General features: G+C 44.0%; 1 protein-coding gene across 15 annotated transcripts in view; it reads left to right on the plus strand.

Annotated features, from left to right (window-relative positions):
• Positions 1–20,758, plus strand: part of LOC110508726 (sodium- and chloride-dependent glycine transporter 1) — an 89,601-nt gene that overhangs the window by 64,294 nt on the left and 4,549 nt on the right. For all 15 annotated transcript variants that reach the window (XM_036966945.2, XM_090226084.1, XM_090226094.1 and 12 more), the window contains 11 exons: positions 7,711–7,867; positions 9,111–9,242; positions 9,765–10,050; positions 11,353–11,485; positions 12,029–12,163; positions 12,431–12,534; positions 18,933–19,170; positions 19,498–19,632; positions 19,840–19,939; positions 20,070–20,170; positions 20,434–20,604. In XM_036966945.2, the coding sequence (XP_036822840.1) occupies positions 7,711–7,867; positions 9,111–9,242; positions 9,765–10,050; positions 11,353–11,485; positions 12,029–12,163; positions 12,431–12,534; positions 18,933–19,170; positions 19,498–19,632; positions 19,840–19,939; positions 20,070–20,170; positions 20,434–20,604 (1,692 nt within the window). The remainder of the gene's footprint in view (positions 1–7,710; positions 7,868–9,110; positions 9,243–9,764; positions 10,051–11,352; positions 11,486–12,028; positions 12,164–12,430; positions 12,535–18,932; positions 19,171–19,497; positions 19,633–19,839; positions 19,940–20,069; positions 20,171–20,433; positions 20,605–20,758) is intronic.

Genomic DNA, 20,758 nt, shown 5'->3' on the forward strand with positions numbered 1-20,758 from the left:
ATGTGGTGTAGTGAGCAGTCACAGTCACATAGCTTTCCGTTGCCCTGGAGGTCCACTCCTCTGTGGTGTAGTGAGCAGTCACAGTCACATAGCTTTCTGTTACCCTGGAGGTCCACCCGTATGTGGTGTAGTGAGCAGTCACAGTCACGTAGCTTTCTGTTGCCCTGGAGGTCCACCCGTATGTGGTGTAGTGAACAGTCACAGTCATGTAGCTTTCTGTTGCCCTGGAGGTCCACTCCTCTGTGGTGTAGTGAACAGTCACAGTCACGTAGCTTTCCGTTGCCTTGGAGGTCCACTCCTCTTTGGTGTAGTGAGCAGTCACAGTCACATAGCTTTCTGTTGCCCTGGAGGTCCACCCGTATGTGGTGTAGTGAGCAGTCACAGTCACGTAGCTTTCCGTTGCCCTGGAGGTCCACTCCTCTGTGGTGTAGTGAGCAGTCACAGTCACATAGCTTTCTGTTACCCTGGAGGTCCACCCGTATGTGGTGTAGTGAGCAGTCACAGTCATGTAGCTTTCCGTTGCCCAGGAGGTCCACCCGTATGTGGTGTAGTGAGCAGTCACAGTCATGTAGCTTTCCGTTGCCCAGGAGGTCCACCCGTATGTGGTGAGGGCAACAGAGGATGCCTTGGATACTTTGTCGATAATTTTGATATTTTCCTGTTCATAAAGATGTGGCACGATCTTCATACTGAAGGTGGGTGTGCGAGGGAATTTTGTAGCGTGGCTCAAGCACTCAAGCACTCAAGCTACATATGTTTAAACGCTTTGTTTTCCACAACAGAATATGGCCTCATGTCTGCAACGATAAACATCCCAATAGATTTGGTGATGGCTTCAGCCCGGGCTAATTCTGCAGCAAAGGGCTGCTTAAATGCCGCGGTGAGAAGTTGTTGATTCTTGGCTGAGTTGGCTCCCGTTACTGACACACCAGGGTGATGACGCTTTAAATGTGTGGCCACGCTCAATGTATTTCCATGATCATAAGGCTTTCTTGTGGCACAATGCCTACACACCATAATGGTGTTGTCCACCACCCTTCTTCCTTCATCATATTTGACAGGGAGGCCAAAATGCTCCCATACATGAGACTTAAATGAAGCGGGAGGCTTTTCCAGGTCTTCAGCTCCTCCGCCAGCCATGGCTGTCGCTGCTCTTTAGTCTTCTTTGCTTTTTGCATCCAGGATTGGAGATCCAGGATTGATTAGTTGGGATTCAACAGGCCCCGTTCACGTGAACAGTACACAAAACTGCTTTTAATAAATAATCAGATCAACCTTCAGGCTTCAGAGTAAAACACAGCACACATCTGTCTTGTCTTTATCTTTTCATTACAACTCTGCATCGAGATTTAGAGAATTATGACTTTAAAAAGTAACAGCGGCAGTAGAACTGTATTTCACACTATGATGGTTAAACTATGCAGTTCACATGCGTGCCGAACCGTGGGCGGTGATCCGTACGGATCGTTGTATGGATCAACTACGATCCGTTACACCACTATAAAGTCCTCTCAAACCATGAGAAACAAGATTCTCTGTTCTGATGAAACCAAGATTGAACTCTTTGGCCTCAACGCCAAGTGTCACATCTGGGGGAAACCTGGCGCTATCCCTATGGTGAAGCATGGTGGTGGCAGCATCATGGTTTGGGTATGTTTTTCAGCGGCAGGGACTGGGAGACTAGTCAGGATCGATGGAAAGATGAAAAAGTACAGAGAGATCCTTGATGAAAACATGCTCCAGAGCGCTCAGGACCTCAGACTGGGGAGAAGATTCACCTTCCAACAGGACAACGACCCTAAGTACACAGCCAAGACAGCGCAGGAGTGGCTTCGGGACAAGTCTCTGAATCTCTTTGAGTGGCCGAGCCCGTGCCCGGACTTGAACCTGATCGAACATCTCTGGAGAGACCTGAAAATAGCTGTGTAGCAATGCACCCCATCCAACCTGAGAGAGCTTGAAATGATCTGCAGAGAAGAATGGAAGAAACTCCCCAGATACAGGTGTGCCAAGCTTGTAGCGTCATACCTAAGAAGACTCAAGGCTGTAATCGATGCCAAAGGTGCTTCAACAAAGCACTGAGTAAAGGGTCTGAATACTTATGTAAATGTGGTATTTCTGTTTATTTTTTATTTTTAAGAAATTAGCAAAAAATTATGAAAACCTGTTTTTGCTTTGTTATTATGGGGTATTGTGTGTAGATTGAGGATTTTTGTTGTTGTTGTTATACCCATTTTAGAATAAGGCTGTAACGTAAGATAATGTTGAAAAAGTCAAGGGGTCTGAATATCTTCAGAATGCACTGTACATACAGGCAGATTTGATGGTTTGTCAGTATTGTTAATTCAGTTATGGTCAGCAGTCTACAGTCCCCAATAATAGTGGTGGAACAGGAGGTAACTAGCTGTGTGAATCAGGTTCTGGGGTACATGTGCAGAAGTGTGTTAAGGTCTTCTGGTGTGTGTGTGTGCGCGTGCGTGTGTGTGTGTGTGTGTGTGCGAGGCATGTGTGCACTCAGCTATGATAAGTGAACACACACAATCTCCCCCCATGTACAGTGCAACATGGAATTGTGCAGTGCTAAAACATCTCTCATACATAGTAGTGTAAAACGCTATGTTTTGTTTTCATTCTCAGTCTCCTCTTCCCCTTTTCCGCCACTTGCTGATCTTGTATTAAATGAAAATGAGTTGTATCCTTAAACTGTAGTTCATAGCCTATCACTCAGTCATTCAGGCCAGTCCTTCAAATAGTTCTCGGCACAACGAACAAAGTTTAGGTAAAACGTGTTATGTCTCACTCTCAGGCAAGTAAACAGTCCAATTTTGGGGAATATTGCTGCTCATCGCGGCGAAGTGGGCTACATAATGACTTGTGATGGTTACATGCCTAGTGAGGATGCAGGCAGGGGTTGTCAGTAAATGCCAGGGAGCTCTGGGCCGCCAGCCGGCCTTGTAGGCTGGAGCTTTACAATAACAGACACAATTCTGTCTTTTCCTGTTGGCAGTATGGCATCCAAATCAGGTCTCATCTACTATACTGTGTGTACTGTAGTAGCAAGCTGCTTCTCTGGGACTCTGGTCAGGCCCTAGGTTGGGTTTACACTCAAGTGAAGATGGAGCATGTCTATCACCATGACAGGGTCACAGCTGTCATTGGCCATGCTTTGTTAGGTGTGTGCCACTGTCCATCAAATTAGCTGGAATGGTAGAGTGCATTGGTCCGTGCGTGTTTTAGTCATGTTGAAGTTATTTGGACCAAGACCTAGGCAGGTTTGATCAAATGAATTTGGCTATATTTTTATTTGCTTTCAGCAGAACTGAAAATAACCGTGTATTAGCATGACAACCCAAAAAGCCATGTTAGCACCAAATGACCCATAATCAGACCGACTCATTTGAGAGCTAGCCCAGTAGTCATTTCAAAACTATCACCTGAGTGTATTTACACTGCATTCGGAAAGTATTCAGACCCATTCCCCTTTTCCACATTTTGTTACGCTACAGCCTTATTCAAACATTTATTAAATACATGTTTTTCCTCATCAATCTACACACAATAACCCATAATGACAAAGCGAAGAAAGGTTTTTAGATTTTTTTTGCAAATGTATAAAAAAAAATGTATAACATAAATATTATTTCTGGCCAAACTGAGCAATCAGGAGATAATGGCCTTGGTCAGGGAGGTGACCAAGAACCCGATGGTCACTCTGACAGAGCTCCAGAGTTCTTCTGTGGAGATATGAGAAGCTTCCAGAAGGACAACCATCTCAGCAGGACTCCACCAATCAGGCTTTTATGGTGGAGTGGCAAGACGGAAGCCACTCCTTAGTAAAAGGCACACAACAGCCTGCTTGGAGTTTGCCAAAAGGCACCTGAAGGAGTCTCAGACCATGAGAAACAGGATTCTCTAGTCTGATGAAACCAAGATTGAACTCTTTGGCCTGAATGCCAAGCGTCACGCCTGGTGGAAACCTGGCACCATCCCTTCGGGGAAGTATGGTGGTGGCAGCATCATGCTGTAGGGATGTTTTTCAGCGGTAAGGACTGGGAGACTAGTCAGGATCAAGGGAAAGATGAATGGAGCAAAGTACAGAGAGATCCTTGATGAAAACCTGCTCCAGAGTGCTCAGGACCTCAGACTAGGCGAAGCTTCCCCTTTTAACAGGACAACGACCCTAAGCATAACAGCCAAGACAATGTAGGAGTGGGTTTCGGGACAAGTCTCTGAATGTCCTTGAGTGGCCCAGCCAGTGCCCGGACTTGAACCCAATCAAAACATCTCTGGAGAGACCTGAAAATAGCTGTGCAGTGACTCTCTCCATCCAACCTGACAGAGCTTGAGAGGATCTGCAGAGAAGAATGGGAGAAACTCCCCAAATACAGGTGTGCCAAGCTTGTAGCATCATACCCAAGAAGACTTGATGCTGTAATCACTTATTTACTTATGTAACTGTGATATTTGTATTTTTTATAAATTAGCACAAAAAAATCTAAACTTGTTTTTCCTTTGTCATTATGGGGTAGTGTGCATAGATTGATGGGGAGACAATTTAATCAATTTTAGAATAAGACTATAACATAAGAAAATGTGAAAAAAGTCAAGGGGTCTGAATATTTTCTAAATGCACTGTATTTGCCCATGTCTTAGCACTGAATGTGAATCGTCTTTACTCACCCTTTCTCCCTTCCTTGCACGATTCAAGTCTGTCTGTCTTTCTCTGTCCCTCTCCCCCCTCCCTATATCTTTCTCGCTCTCTCTCTCTGCCCCCCCCCCCCTATTCTTTCCCCCTCTCTCTCTCATGGGGTGCACCTGTGTGCAGTGCGCTGGAAGGAGGCAGGCCAGGCAGGACATTGGGAGTAAGGCTGGGGCCGAGGCCACTGATTTGGAAGGGCCCCTCAGAGAGAAGAAGAGAGAGAGCGAGAGAAGAGAATGTGTGCAGCTTACGTAAAAGGCAGATGGGCCCAGCTGGGCGTGCGGTGTGGATGGGATGGAAAGGGCAGAGAGTGTGTGGATCTGAATCGGGCGGTCTGTCACCCCATTGCCTATTTAGTGCTCTGCTTTTGACCAGGCCCCATAGGGCGTAGAGAATAAGGTGATATTTGGGACACAGCCTAATAGCCAGGTCAAAGAGACAGCCTGGAGAGAGAATCAGAACAGATAGTGAAGTGGACAGGAGTTATAATGTTATCTCTATAGTTTACAAATAATGCCTCATGTATGGAATCAAGTCGCATCAATGCTTGGATAAGCCTATGTAGAGCATTTTAAGTCAACGTTTTTATGTTTTATGTGCTGAGTATGTTACTATGAGTGAACTAATCTCAACAAAAAAAAGAAATGTCCCTTTTTCAGGACCCTGTCTTTCAAAGATAATTCGTAAAAATCAAAATAACTTCACAGATCTTCATTGTAAAGGGTTTAAATACTGTTTCCCATGCTTGTTCAATGAACCATAAACAATTAATGAACATGCACCTGTGGAACCGTCGTTAATACACTAACAGCTTACAGACGGTAGCCAATTAAGGTCACAGTTACGAAAACTTAGGACACTAAAGGGGCCTTTCTACTGACTCTGAAAAACACCAAAAGAAAGATGCCCAGGGTCCCTGCTCATCTGTGTAAATGTGCTTTAGGCATGCTGCAAGGAGGCATGAGGACTGCACATGTGGCCAGGGCAATAAATTGCAGTGTCCGTACTGTGAGACGCCTAAGACAGCGCTACAGGGAGACAGGACGGACAGCTGATCGTCCTCGCAGTGGCAGACCATGTGTAACAACAACAACAAACCGAATCTCAATCCCATTGAGCACGTCTGGGACCTGTTGGATCGGAGGGTGAGGGCTAGGGCCATTCCCCCCAGAAATGTCCAGGAACTTGCAGATGCCTTGGTGGAAGAGTGGGGTAACATCTCACAGCAAGAACTGGCAAATCTGGTGCAGTCCATGAGGAAGAGATGCACTGCAGTACTTAATGCAGCTGGTGGCCACACCAGATACTGACTGTTACTTTTGATTTTGACCCCCCCTTTGTTCAGGGACACATTATTACATTTATGTTAGTCACATGTCTGTGGAACGAACAGTTTGTTCAGTTTATGTCTCAGTTGTTGAATATTGTTATGTTCACACAAATATTTATACATGTTAAGTTTGCTGAAAATAAACGCAGTTGACAGTGAGAGGATGTTTCTTTTTTTGCTGAGTTTATGAGTTGCATCATGTGTTGACAGACTTGGCTTCTCACAGGTGGGAGAGCTGGAGGTAGGAGGCCAGCCGGTCAGCAGGCAACATGTAGCAACCCATTCTGTCTGCCATGTTGTGTTGTGTGGGTTGGCTAGACTCTCATTCCACCCTGGGCCCTATCAGCTGTACAGCTGCCCTGCCCTCGCCTCGCACTGAGCAGGTGTGCTCCCCCTTCAGACGCTTAGCAGTTAAAACACACACCACACGCACACAGGCATCACACTGAGGAGAGCAGCCTCCACACACACTTTCCCGCGCACAGGTGCGCACATCTCACAAACTCAATGGCCAGCCAGGACATTTTGGCTGTAATAATGTTATTGATATGCAAGAGTTTTGTTTGGTGATATTGTATTATTTATCCCCTCTTTTGTTTACAATTCAACACAGAGGGGTTGGGGATTCTTGTGAAAAAGGTTAACTTTGTTTTAAATGTAACATTTGGGTGCAACTAGACTCCAAACATCACTAGGGGGCAATCACGAAAATATGGATTTTTCAGTTGTTTTGTTTGTCTTTTGATGATGAATAAGTTGTTTGCCTGCGTGAAGCCGTCTCTGCTGGGAGCAATGGCCCGGGGAGCTCAGATGGTGCCGTTAGACCGCGTGTGTGTGTTTTTGTTCCTCGTGCTTGCGTGTGTACTTAGCTTTTCATATCCCTCTGACTGCACATAATATCCAACAGTGCACTCCAGGAGACACCAAAACCAAAAACCCACAGCAATCCAAACCTTTGTCACGTGTATGATTAAGGTAGTATAACATTTACCTGAATGAGTTGTATTGAAACTATAACTTGTTGAATAGTTATTAATGGTTCTGTGGTGTCATGGGAGGAAACATGTGCTGCTCTGGCTGTGTGAGTTAGTTAGTCAGATGAACGTAGCAGTCTCAGTAGTGAACTTTTGGGGTTAGTGAGGAGGTCAGGTCAGAACGAGGACCATCTGACACCAACAGATGGAGGGAAGAAACTGCAAATCAGGACGACAAGACCAAATGTTGATTTTGGACACACAACAACAATTTCAGTTTAAATCACGTTTGCACCAATGCGCCCACCTCGACTACAGAGTTCTAACATGCAATGTAGAACTAGGCCTGTAACTGGACAAAAGGGAAGAAGTACTCTAGAATTAAATAATTTGTGCATTTTGCCATCCGCAGTGTTAGCCTCATTACTGGACATGCCACCAAGACCTTTTGGTGTTGGGCATCTACACTGCAGCACTATTCACCAGTACAGTAGCCTATTTCACACTGGTTTGTGTTCAATATTGGTGCAAAGTGCACCTCGGACCTGTACATTCAGCTAAATGTAGGTAGTTGACCGACAGGCTTATTCCTTGAGTTGTGTCTCATTGAGTGAATCGTCCACCCACTCCTAGCCTGGAAGTAGACTAAATACAGGTCTCCCTTAACGTTCAAACATCTCTAACGTTCTTCTCTCTTTGTGTTCTAGAATGGAGCTGTTCCAGGGGAACCCGTGAAGACAGATAAGAACTCCAGGAGAGGGAACTGGGGGAACCAGATAGAGTTTATCCTCACCAGCGTGGGCTATGCTGTGGGCTTGGGAAACGTATGGAGGTTCCCCTACCTCTGCTACAGAAATGGAGGAGGTACGTCTTCACACTCACAACACACTGATTATATAGTAGTAATGACAGCAATACATTCTAGTTTATCCACAATACATTTTGCAGTGTTTTAAAAAGCAATCAAAGTAGCAGGTTGTCAAGTTTAAGTTTACGGTCCTCACATTGTGTCAAATGGATCCAAGTCATTCTTGGCTTCATTCCCCCTCAATTCAAATGTTTTCACTCCTACAGTTGTCTTTAGTCTTCTATACATTTTGTGTTCGGGGATCGCCATAGAAGGGCACACAGATGCAGTAGCCTGTGCATTAGGTCACCCAATGACATAGCTGAGTATAGAGCCAAGGGGACTGGTGTAGCTCAAGGCTCTGCAGTAATAACACCACAGTAGACTATCAGCTTGCTGAGGCCTGGGCTACGTCCCAAAAGGCACCCTATTCCCAATATTGTGCACTACTTTTGACCAAGGCTCATAGGTAAAAAAGAATGCTCTGGTCAAAAGTTGTGCACTATAGGGAATAGGAAGCTATTTGTGTCGCAGACAGCCTGCTCCTCAATCTCCAGTCTTTCCTCTAACACATGATTTCAGACTACAGTCCCAGAGGACAGGTTATTCCCCAGACCCATTGGCCCCAGTGGCCCCCACGTTAAACCAGTCAAGCAGACAGAGGATTGCTGCCTGGCTTAGCATCACCCTCTGTTTGATGCTCCCTCACCTCATTCACCTCTTCTGGCTGGCATAGACATAAACATCTCTCCTTCCAATCTGACCCCTCACTGCATTACGCTGCAGAAATAGGATATTGCCATGGGATGCCAACTTTTCTATATGAGCTAAGCAATTTTTCTATTCTAGACACAAACATGACCTTAACATTTGACTGCTCATTCACTGAGCATTGCATAGCAAAAATATGTTATTGCCCATGTCTGGGGATGACAACTTTTATATGTATGAAAAATAATTATATTCTAGACACAAACATGACCTTACAATCCATCCACTCACTCACTCACCGAGCATTAAGTAGCATAAACAGGATATAGTCACAGCACGGAATACCAATTTCTGTATATTGATTTATTTTTCATTTGAATGACCATTAGGTAAGCCATTGGTTGTGAGCAATAATTAACATATGCATACTTACAATAAGTACAAGTTTAAAGATTCAAATAACACAAAGCTGGATTCTAGTCGATTTCATACAAATGTTTTGGCTTGACTAACTGTTGACCTGACCCACATGTTATTGTTGTTTAACAGGAGCCTTCATGTTCCCCTACTTCATAATGCTGGTGTTCTGTGGGATCCCTCTGTTCTTCCTGGAGCTCTCCTTCGGACAGTTCGCCAGCCAGGGATGCCTGGGGGTCTGGAGGATCAGTCCCATGTTCAAAGGTGAGCCAGTTAACAACCACTGTTGCCGTTGGTCAGTCATGTTCAAAGGCAAGCCGACAACCACTGCTGCAGTTGGTCGGTCATGTTCAAAGGCAAGCCAACAACCACTGCTGCCGTTGGTCAGTCATGTTCAAAGGCAAGCCAACAACCACTGCTGCCATTGGTCAGTCATGTTCAAAGGCAAGCCAACAACCACTGCTGCCGTTGGTCAGTCATGTTCAAAGGCAAGCCAACAACCACTGCTGCCGTTGGTCAGTCATGTTCAAAGGCAAGCCAACAACCACTGCTGCCGTTGGTGATTGGCATTACGTCATTGCTATTGGTCAGTGGCATCCAACTAATCACTGACTGTATCTCATGCTTAGGAAACTGAAAGGTGGAAAATAAATGGCAACATCTATTGTCTGCTTGGAATGCTTAATGTCATTTTTAAAAAAAACATTACTTCAGTCAGAGAAGTCCATTCACCTCTTCAGCTCCTGGTATCATTCTAATGTTGTTTCAATCCCTCTCCTGCATCAGGTGTGGGCTACGGGATGATGGTGGTGTCCACCTACATCGGTATCTACTACAACGTGGTGATCTGCATCGCCTTCTACTATTTCTTCTCCTCCATGACCAACCTGCTGCCGTGGACCTACTGCAACAACCCCTGGAACACGCCCACCTGCAACGGCGTGGTGACGCCCACGGGCATCAACAACACCCTGGCCAATGTCACCCGCAGCCTGGTCACCGGGGCCGCTGAGGTCGCCGTGGAGGTGGTCAATAAGACCAAGAGGACCAGCCCCAGCGAGGAGTACTGGAAGTAAGGCCTAACCCGGACCCGGAGTCAGTTATCAATCTTTATTTGAATCCCAAAAGATCTTGTTCTAGATTAGGGCTGTGACGATACCTGTATCGCAATATTTTTTCCCATGGCAAAAATGAAAACATAAAGCAAACTATTTGGTCCTTTAAAAACCAGCTGTATGTAAAATATTGTGTGTTTTAGCTTGGAAAATAACGAAACGTGACTCTGGATGGCAACACAAAGACGTTTTCCTTAAAAGGTTCATTCGTGTTTTGTTTTCTTGCCACGATACTAATGAGTTTTGCGATTCTGGTATCGTCCCGGCCCTATTCTAGATCTGTTGAGTGCTGGAAGTAAGGCCTGAGTGTGGAGTTGAAAAATTCCCAGGTTTTCCAGAAGCCCTGGACGGAGAATTCCAGATTTCCTGCTTATTCCTTTCTGATTCCAGGAATTTCCAACTGGGATTTCTATAAAACCTGGGAACTTGAGGAGTTACCATCATTTTTCAACCCTACAGTACCTGAGTGGGAAGGTGTGGGCATGGCTGACTCTGACTCAGGTGTACTAGATTAAAGAGACTGCAAGGGTTAATACACACTATTACTCCTAGATACATGTATGTTCAGTAAAGCAGCACCCAACGTGTTTTGACACAAAGTATGTTTGACTATGGGTTAACAAAAGAGGGTTTGTGTATCTCTGTAAAGGAATGTTTGAGATGCTAGATACTTCAGTTGATTTTAACAAGACCAGTCAGAAAAAAAAAACAAGCAGGCAAGCATGTTTGCCTTGCTAATCCGGGCCTACGATGAATCATCCAGCCTTCACCAAGCATTACTCATTGTTCACTGTCTGAGGTACACACCATTAGATGTTTAGTATAATTTCCAAGAAAATAATATTATCTGGATTCTTACTACATGGGGAGTAGTGTAGCTGTTCTATGCCCCTAGCATTGAGAATAGGACCCATTCAAAGGAAACAGTGTGGTTGGTTAATGACTTTCTAAATGTTTTGTGCTTAGCCTTCCGTCCGGGTGGTGCTGTCTGTCAGTATATCATGAAAGGAGTTGTTGTTCCCGTCAACTGTCAGTAAAGATAATCCATTGTCTTGGCACCAAGTGGTTTTTGGTCGAGCTGCTGCTGCATTGAAATATGGGCTTCGCTCATTGTAATGCCAGGGTACATCCGAACAATGCTTCTTCTCTATCTTTCAGGAATTAACGTAAAGACATTATTTGTCCCTGCGGCACTAACTATATATTCCACGTTGTTGTTGTGAATAGACACGGTGATACATTTTTTCTCCTCCCCACAGACACTATGTGCTGAAGATCTCAGACGACATCGGGAACTTCGGGGAAGTCCGTCTCCCTATTCTGGGATGTCTGGCCGTGTCCTGGGTGGTGGTCTTCCTCTGTCTCATCAGAGGAGTCAAGTCTTCAGGAAAGGTGAGGTGTCTTTCTTTCTATCTCTCTCTCTCTCTCTCTCTCTCTCCCTTTCTCTCTCTCTCTCTCTCTCTCTCTCTCTCTCTCTCTCTCTCTCTCTCTCTCTCTCTCTCCCTTTCTCTCTCTCTCTCTCTCTCTCTCTCTCCCTTTCTCTCTCCCTTTCTCTCTCCCTTTCGCTCTCTCTCCCTTTCTCTCTCTCTCTCTCCCTTTCTCTCTCTCCCTTTCTCTCTCTCCCTTTCTCTCTCTCTCTTTCCCTTTCTCTCTCTCTCTTTCCCTTTCTCTCTCTCTCCCTTTCTCTCTCTCTCTCTCCCTTTCTCTCTCTCTTTCTCTCTCTCTCTCTCTCTCTCTCTCTCTCTCTCTCTGTCTCTCTCTCTCTTTCTTGCTCTCTCGCTCTCTCTCTCACCTCCAAATGTCATTGTTTGGGCCAGTAGTTTTTCCTGGTCAAATAACTTAGTCTACAGTCTGGAATAACTCCTGGTCATAGTGCATAATTGACACACATTCGGGTATTTTCTCACTCGTTCTTCTCCTCTCGATGGTCCCCAGGTGGTGTACTTCACAGCGACGTTCCCCTACGTGGTGCTGACCATCCTGTTTATCAGAGGCATCACCCTGGAGGGAGCTGTCACCGGAATCAAGTACTACCTAACCCCACAGTGGCATAAGATCCTTGACGCTAAGGTGTGGTTAATCATATAGAAATAACATAGTTATAAGTCCTGGAATTCTTTGCCATTACTGTAGTGAAGTACTACTTTATATGAGTTGTAAACAGTTACTGTTTATTACTCGTATAATAGCTCTGTAGCTCTTCATAGCGCAGGTTCATTGGCTTTCTCATAACACAGCTGTTGAAAGAGACAGTTTGATCAGATGTAATATGCCTCAGATATTAAATAAGGTTGTTCTTCAGTGGTTGTACTGACACATGTTTGTCCGTCTGTCCAGGTGTGGGGAGACGCTGCCTCTCAGATCTTCTACTCTCTGGGCTGTGCATGGGGAGGGCTCATCACTATGGCCTCCTACAACAAGTTCCACAACAACTGCTACAGGTTCTCTACTCTTCCTCTCCCCTCCCTGTTCCCCCCTAAACTCTCCACTTTACTACCAAATAAATCCCAAATGGCATCCTATTGGGTCCTGGTCAGAAGTAGTGCACTATAAAGGGACTAAGGTACCATTTGGGACGCATATCCTGTCAGAGTTCAGGTATTTTTCTGTGTCAAAAAAGGGCTTAGGTGGTGTGTGTAGCAGGGGGCGTGGCAGAGGGTGTGGCAGAGGGTGTGGCAATTATTTATTTTTTTACATTTTAGAGGCAACCGTCTTGGTGGTGTAGAGAAAAGTGAGCATTTTTAAGCCAAATTCCTGCAATGATACACATTTCTCCATGGAGTTTTAAAGCTAATTTCCTGGGATTTTATGCATTTTGCCATGGCTAATGCTGTGTTCTTTTGCTCCCACATGATAGCAAAATGAATACTGATAAATTTATTGTTTTTGGAATTTTCTTTTCTCTCTGACTGTCTAGCTTTTATTATTTATAAATATATAGGTCCATTATAGTTTATACAAACTTTATATCTGTTTTAGTCATTTAAGTTTACATTTCAAGCGTTTTTCATCCCAATTTTTTTTTTTTTTTTTTGAACTGTTTGGATTTAGTTAACCGAAAAAATGCTTTGGCGGCCTGCCCAAGAATTACAATGGCAGACAAATCCCTGGAGTTGTGTAAGCGGTTACACTATTGCAGTTCTTCGTGCTCAGTTGGAGTGAATCAGGAGGGGTCTTTGTTGCCTCTCTGGGTGCGATCACGCTACAGTGTCAGCAGAGATGAACAGATATTGTGCAGAATAGAGGAGGGCAGCTACAAATTGCAAGAATTGATGGAGTATGGTGTGATGGTGTGTGGTGTATGGTGTGATGGTGTGATGGTGTATGGTGTGTATGGTGTGTGGTGTGATGGTGTGTATGGTGTATGGTGTGATAGTGTGTATGGAGTATGGTGTGATGGTGTGTATGGAGTATGGTGTGATGGTGTATGGAGTATGGTGTGATGGTGTATGGTGTGATGGTGTATGGAGTATGGTGTGTGGTGTATGGTGTGATGGTGTGTATGGAGTATGGTGTATGGTATGTATGGAGCATGGTATGTGGTGTATGGAGTTATGGTGTGTATGGTGTGTATGGAGTATGGTGTGATGGTGTGTGGTGTATGGTGTGATGGTGTGATGGTGTATGGTGTGTATGGTGTATGGTGTGTGTGGTGTGATGGTGTGTACTGCATACCACTGTACTGTAGGTGGAGGACAGAGGCATCACACTGAGAGAGTGAAGGAGACCAAAAAAATTGACTGCTGTTATGCCTGCGGTTGCATTGTTAACTTTGTAGTCCAACTCAAAACTCCCCTGGAAACTGGAAGAGGTTTTCTCTTCTCTATAACACCACCATGTGGTTGAAGGGCAGAAGTGATGGACAGTATACTATAAATCAGGGATTCTTAAACTCTTTCAGCCTGGGACCCAAATTAGAAATACTGTGTTTTCCTGGGACCCAAGCTTAGGCAAATATGCAACTATAAATAAATATCAGTACATTTCATTGCCCTTATGCCTAAAACAAATGTAATACAGACATAAACAAATCACAATTAAATGAATTACCCATATAAATAGCTATTCATGTTTATTTTTCCCATTAAAAACACTCTTACATATCTGTCTAGGTTGGAACTGTTGCAGTTAAAATAGAATAAATCATTTTCATTCTGAACTGGAATAAACGGATTGATCACATCACACAGATGTAGACCAGAACACACACACAGTCCTAATGAGAGGTGTGTAGCAGGCTGAAGTTTTCAACAAGCATGTCTATTCTGGGCTCAGTTTTTGACAGTGCAACACTGAGGTCATGCTCTGCATTGAGACTGTTTATGTTCTTTTTTTTTAAGTGTGCCAGAGTTGAGAACCCTGACTGACATAGGTTTGTGGTGCAAAACTGGTTTAGAACATCTACTGCTTTCTCAGTCAGACAGGAGACTGCTTCCTGCTGTATATAAGGAATCCAGAACAGTGTGTGTTTGTCCCAAAAAGTGTCTTGCTTCAATCAGTTTATTCCAGTTCAGAATAAAACATATTTATTGTATTTTAACACCGACAGTTCCAACCTGGACTTTCTACAGTAAGATGTACAGTAGGCCTGATCATTTCTACAGTAAGATGTACAATAGGCCTGATCATTTCTACAGTAAGATGTACAATAGGCCTGATCATTTCTACAGTAAGATGTACAGTAGGCCTGATCATTTCTACTGTAAGATGTACAATAGGCCTGATCATTTCTACAGTAAGATGTACAGTAGGCCTGATCATTTCTACAGTAAGATGTACAGTAGGCCCGATCATTTCTACAGTAAGATGTACAGTAGGCCCGATCATTTCTACAGTAAGATGTACAGTAGGCCCGATCATTTCTACAGTAAGATGTACAGTAGGCCCGATCATTTCTACAGTAAGATGTACAGTAGGCCCGATCGTTTCTACAGTAAGATGTACAGTAGGCCCGATCATTTCTACAGTAATATGTACAGTAGGCCCGATCATTTCTACAGTAAGATGTACAGTAGGCCCGATCATTTCTACAGGAAGATGTACAGTAGGCCCAATCATTTCTAAAGTATGATGTACAGTAGGCCTGATAATTTTGCATCTTCATCTGTATTTAGGGGTATCACTATCAATAATAGCTAGCTAGCTTGCTTTGGCTAACGTTAGCCATTAGCTGTGTACAAGGCTAGGGGATTATTTGAAAGAGAAACTCACATCTACTACTATGAGAGATAGTAACGTTACTTTCTTATTTCTGCTTATCATCACCTGTTATAAAATAACAACAATGCCTTGCTGGTTGACTTACTTTTCCACTGTCGAAGCACAGTTTCCTGAAGCATTCTGCCCTGTTCTGAAAGAACTCCCTGGGTTTACCGTCATGCTGTGGATGTTTGGTCAGGACGTGTCGTTTTAGTCATTTGTTTGTTTTGAGAGTCTTATTACTCAACACTTCCCTGTACAAAACATATTGTGGGCGCTCCTAGTTACAGTGCCTTGCGAAAGTATTCGGCCCCCTTGAACTTTGCGACCTTTTGCCACATTTCAGGCTTCAAACATAAAGATATAAAACTGTATTTTTTTGTGAAGAATCAACAACAAGTGGGACACAATCATGAAGTGGAACTTTTTTAACAAATCAAAAACTGAAAAATTGGCCGTGCAAAATTATTCAGCCCCCTTAAGTTAATACTTTGTAGCGCCACCTTTTGCTGCGATTACAACTGTAAGTCGCTTGGGGTATGTCTCTATCAGTTTTGCACATCGAGAGACTGACATTTTTTCCCATTCCTCCTTGCAAAACAGCTCGAGCTCAGTGAGGTTGGATGGAGAGCATTTGTGAACAGCAGTTTTCAGTTCTTTCCACAGATTCTCGATTGGATTCAGGTCTGGACTTTGACTTGGCCATTCTAACACCTGGATATGTTTATTTTTGAACCATTCCATTGTAGATTTTGCTTTATGTTTTGGATCATTGTCTTGTTGGAAGACAAATCTCCGTCCCAGTCTCAGGTCTTTTGCAGACTCCATCAGGTTTTCTTCCAGAATGGTCCTGTATTTGGCTCCATCCATCTTCCCATCAATTTTAACCACCTTCCCTGTCACTGCTGAAGAAAAGCAGGCCCAAACCATGATGCTGCCACCACCATGTTTGACAGTGGGTATGGTGTGTTCAGGGTGATGAGCTGTGTTGCTTTTACACCAAACATAACGTTTTGCATTGTTGCCAAAAAGTTCAATTTTGGTTTCATCTGATCAGAGCACCTTCTTCCACATGTTTGGTGTGTCTCCCAGGTGGCTTGTGGCAAACTTTAAACGACACTTTTTATGGATATCTTTAAGAAATGGCTTTCTTCTTGCCACTCTTCCATAAAGGCCAGATTTGTGCAATATACGACTGATTGATGTCCTATGGACAGAGTCTCCCACCTCAGCTGTAGATCTCTGCAGTTCATCCAGAGTGATCATGGGCCTCTTGGCTGCATCTCTGATCAGTCTTCTCCTTGTATGAGCTGAAAGTTTAGAGGGACGGCCAGGTCTTGGTAGATTTGCAGTGGTCTGATACTCCTTCCGTTTCAATATTATTGCTTGCACAGTGCTCCTTGGGATGTTTTAAGCTTAGGAAATATTTTTGTATCCAAATGCGGCTTTAAACTAGCGGTGAGGGTCAGTGGTCACTGGCTAACATATGGGATCAATATCATGCCAAATGTATTCACAAATGTAAATCACCAATCCACAAATGTAAATCACCAATCCACAAATGTAAATCACTTTCCACAAATGTAAATCACCAATCCACAAATGTAAATCACTTTGATTTACATTTGTGGATTGGTGATTTACATTTGTGAATACATTTGGCATGATATTGATCCTATACTAACGGCGCATCTGCTGCTGAACAACAGCGCTGCAGCGTGTGGGTCGCGGAGTGATCTTCAAGAACATTGCAGAAAAAATATCTGGTACATCGCAAAGCACACTGGCATCTCCCTCTCCCACTCTGCCAGCTGCTAAACTGAGCAGCGACCGCAGCTAAGCAGAGAGCCCACTGAACAGAGAGCTCAGGTGCACTTGACCAAATCAATTCCAGTAATTCATGAAATAATTATACATTTACTCTGACACGTCGCGACCCACCATTAACAGGAAGTGAGTCGCCACCCATACTTTAAAATGGACTGCAATCAATGATAGAGTAGTAAGTACTGTAACTAACAAACCCACCAGCTGTAAGCAGGAAACATATTTCTCACATCTCTTTCTCTCTCTTCAGTATTTATCACTATTTGCTATTATGCAATTAAGATGTAGACTGTTTAATATGAATTTGAACTGGAAATACAGTGGGGCAAAAAAGCATTTAGTCAGCCACCAATTGTGCAAGTTCTCCCACTTAAAAAGATGAGAGAGGCCTGTAATTTTCATCATGGGTACACTTCAACTATGCCAGACAAAATGTGAAAAGAAAAATCCAGAAAATCACATTGTAGGATTTTTAATGAATTTATTTGCAAATAATGGTGGAAAATAAGTAATTGGTCAATAACAAAAGTTTATCTCAATACTTTGTTATATACCCTTTGTTGGCAATGACAGAGGTCACACGTTTTCTGTAAGTCTTCACAAGGTTTTCACACACTGTTGCTGGTATTTTGGCCCATTCCTCCATGCATTTTCACTCAAAATCTCACGATACATGGCCCCATTCATTCTTTCCTTTACACGGATCAGTCGTCCTGGTCCCTTTGCAGAAAAACAGCCCCAAAGCATGATGTTTCCACCCCCATGCTTCACAGTAGGTATGGTGTTCTTTGAATGCAACTCAGCATTCTTTGTCCTCCAAACACGACGAGTTGAGTTTTTACCAAAAAGTTCTATTTTGGTTTTATCTGACCATATGACATTCTCCCAATCTTCTTCTGGATCATCCAAATGCTCTCTAGCAAACTTCAGACGGGCCTGGACATGTACTGGCTTAAGCAGGGGGACACGTCTGGCACTGCAGGATTTGAGTCCCTGGTGGTGTAGTGTGTTACTGATGGTAGGCTTTGTTACTTTGGTCCCAGCTCTCTGCAGGTCATTCACTAGGTCCCCCCGTGTGGTTCTGGGATTTTTGCTCACCGTTCTTGTGATCATTTTGACCCCACGGGGTGAGATCTTGCGTGGAGCCCCAGATCGAGGGAGATTATCAGTGGTCTTGTATGTCTTCCATTTCCTAATAATTGCTCCCACAGTTGATTTCTTCAAACCAAGCTGCTTACCTATTGCAGATTCAGTCTTCCCAGCCTGGTGCAGGTCTACAATTTTGTTTCTGGTGTCCTTTGACAGCTCTTTGGTCTTGGCCATAGTGGAGTTTGGAGTGTGACTGTTTGAGGTTGTGGACAGGTGTCTTTTATACTGATAACAAGTTCAAACAGGTGCCATTAATACAGATAACGAGTGGAGAACAGAAGAGCCTCTTAAAGAAGAAGTTACAGGTCTGTGAGAGCCAGAAATCTTGCTTGTTTGTAGGTGACCAAATACTTATTTTCCACCATAATTTGCAAATAAATTCATAAAAAAATCCTACAATGTGATTTTCTGGATTTTTTTCCTAATTTTGTCTGTCATAGTTGAAGTGTACCTATGATGAAAATTACAGGCCTCTCTCATCTTTTTAAGTGGGAGAACTTGCACAATTGGTGGCTGACTAAATACTTTTTTGCCCCACTGTATGTATGAGGGTGAAAAGCACCGATTGCATCTTAGTGGACCGATACAACTTAATGCTGGTTAATGTAATATACTAATAACCTTCTCTTCCTGTTTTCTCTCCTTTGATTGGTTACCCATACAGGGACAGCATCATCATCAGCATCACCAACTGTGCAACCAGCGTGTATGCAGGCTTCGTCATCTTCTCCATCCTGGGCTTCATGGCCCACCACCTGAACGTGGATGTATCTGAGGTTGCCGACCACGGCCCCGGCCTGGCCTTCGTGGCCTACCCAGAGGCCCTCACTCTGCTGCCCATCTCCCCCCTCTGGTCCCTGCTCTTCTTCTTCATGCTCATCCTGCTGGGCCTGGGGACTCAGGTGAGTCTGTCAACTACCATGATATCCTTGCTTTGTCCCAAATGGCACCCTATTACCGTTTGGCTCTGGTCAAAAGTAGTGCACTATGTATGGAATAGGGTAACACTGTTTATTCTCTCTGACATCATTGCATGCATGTCTAGGATCAAAAGGCTCCTCAACAGCTTCTACCCCCAAGCTATAAGACTGCTGAACAATTAATAATATCGCCACCGGATAATTTACATTGACCCCCCTCCCTTTTGTACACTGCTGCTAATCGCTGTTTATTATCTATGCATAGTCACTGCTGAGTGTTGACCTGTCAGTGTGTGTCCCGGTGTGCAGTTCTGCCTGCTGGAGACCCTGGTAACGGCCATCGTGGATGAGATCGGTACTGACTGGATCATTAGGAACAAAACGGTGGTCACAGGAGGAGTGGCTATAGTGGGCTTCCTGTTGGGGGTGCCGCTCACCACACAGGTAATGGACTGGAGATGTTTACACACACACACACACACACACACACACACACACACACACACACACACACACACACACACACACACACACACACAAACATACACATGCATGTGTACACACACATAAACACACACTTAATTATCCAGGCACAAATATTCAGGATGTATACTGATGTTGCGTTCTCTACCTGTGCTCTCATGTATCTAGGCTGGGATCTACTGGCTACTGCTCATGGATAACTACGCTGCTAGTTTCTCTCTGGTTATCATCTCCTGCATCATGTGCATCTGCATCATGTACGTCTATGGTGAGTCCAACTGTCTTTCCTCGATTATAAATGCCTATCGTCCACAATGCTCTGCCAACGCTCTTGGTGAAAGCTGATCAAACTGACTGGAATGGAATGACTGACAACATGCTGTACTGTTTGTGTTCAGGACACAAGAAATACTTCAAGGACGTTGAGATGATGCTGGGCTTCCCCCCTCCCATCTTCTTCCGGGTCTGCTGGAGATTTGTGTCGCCCATCATCATATCTGTAAGATAGTAGCTACCACCCAGTGCCTCCTTGTTGACATGTTTTAGAGGCTTGACCTGCTCTGCATTCCATTCCACTTGTCTAATCCTCGCTAATCTGTGTTGCTCAACAACACCTGTCATGCAAAAAACCTGCCAGAATACCATGAGACACACACAAGTGATCGATGAAGATATGTACTGTATGAGGATTGAAATAGGGTATATTCTGTTAAATTAAATGACTTGACACCGGTGACCCCTCTCCTCTCTTTGCATTTGCAGTTCATCCTGATCTTCACAGTGATCCAGTACAAGCCCATCACCTACAATGACTACGTGTATCCTGGCTGGTCCCTAGCCATCGGCTTCCTTATGGCCATGTCCTCCGTCACATGTATACCCATCTATGCTCTCTACAAGATCTCCAAGTCTGAGGGAACAACATTTTTGGAGGTAAAATCCACAGGATCTCTGTTTAGAGCTTTGTCTGTCTTTAGTATTGGAAGCAGATGTTGTTCGCACTAGTAGTGGAAGTGTTTTAGTTTTTTCTGTTGAATGGCACATGTTGCCGAAGGTCTTTGAACTGAAATAAATGAAGGATAGTAAA

Source organism: Oncorhynchus mykiss, chromosome 28 (assembly GCF_057628025.1).
Source record: "Oncorhynchus mykiss isolate SJ-2025 chromosome 28, ASM5762802v1, whole genome shotgun sequence".
Classification (NCBI taxonomy): Eukaryota; Metazoa; Chordata; class Actinopteri; order Salmoniformes; family Salmonidae; genus Oncorhynchus; species Oncorhynchus mykiss.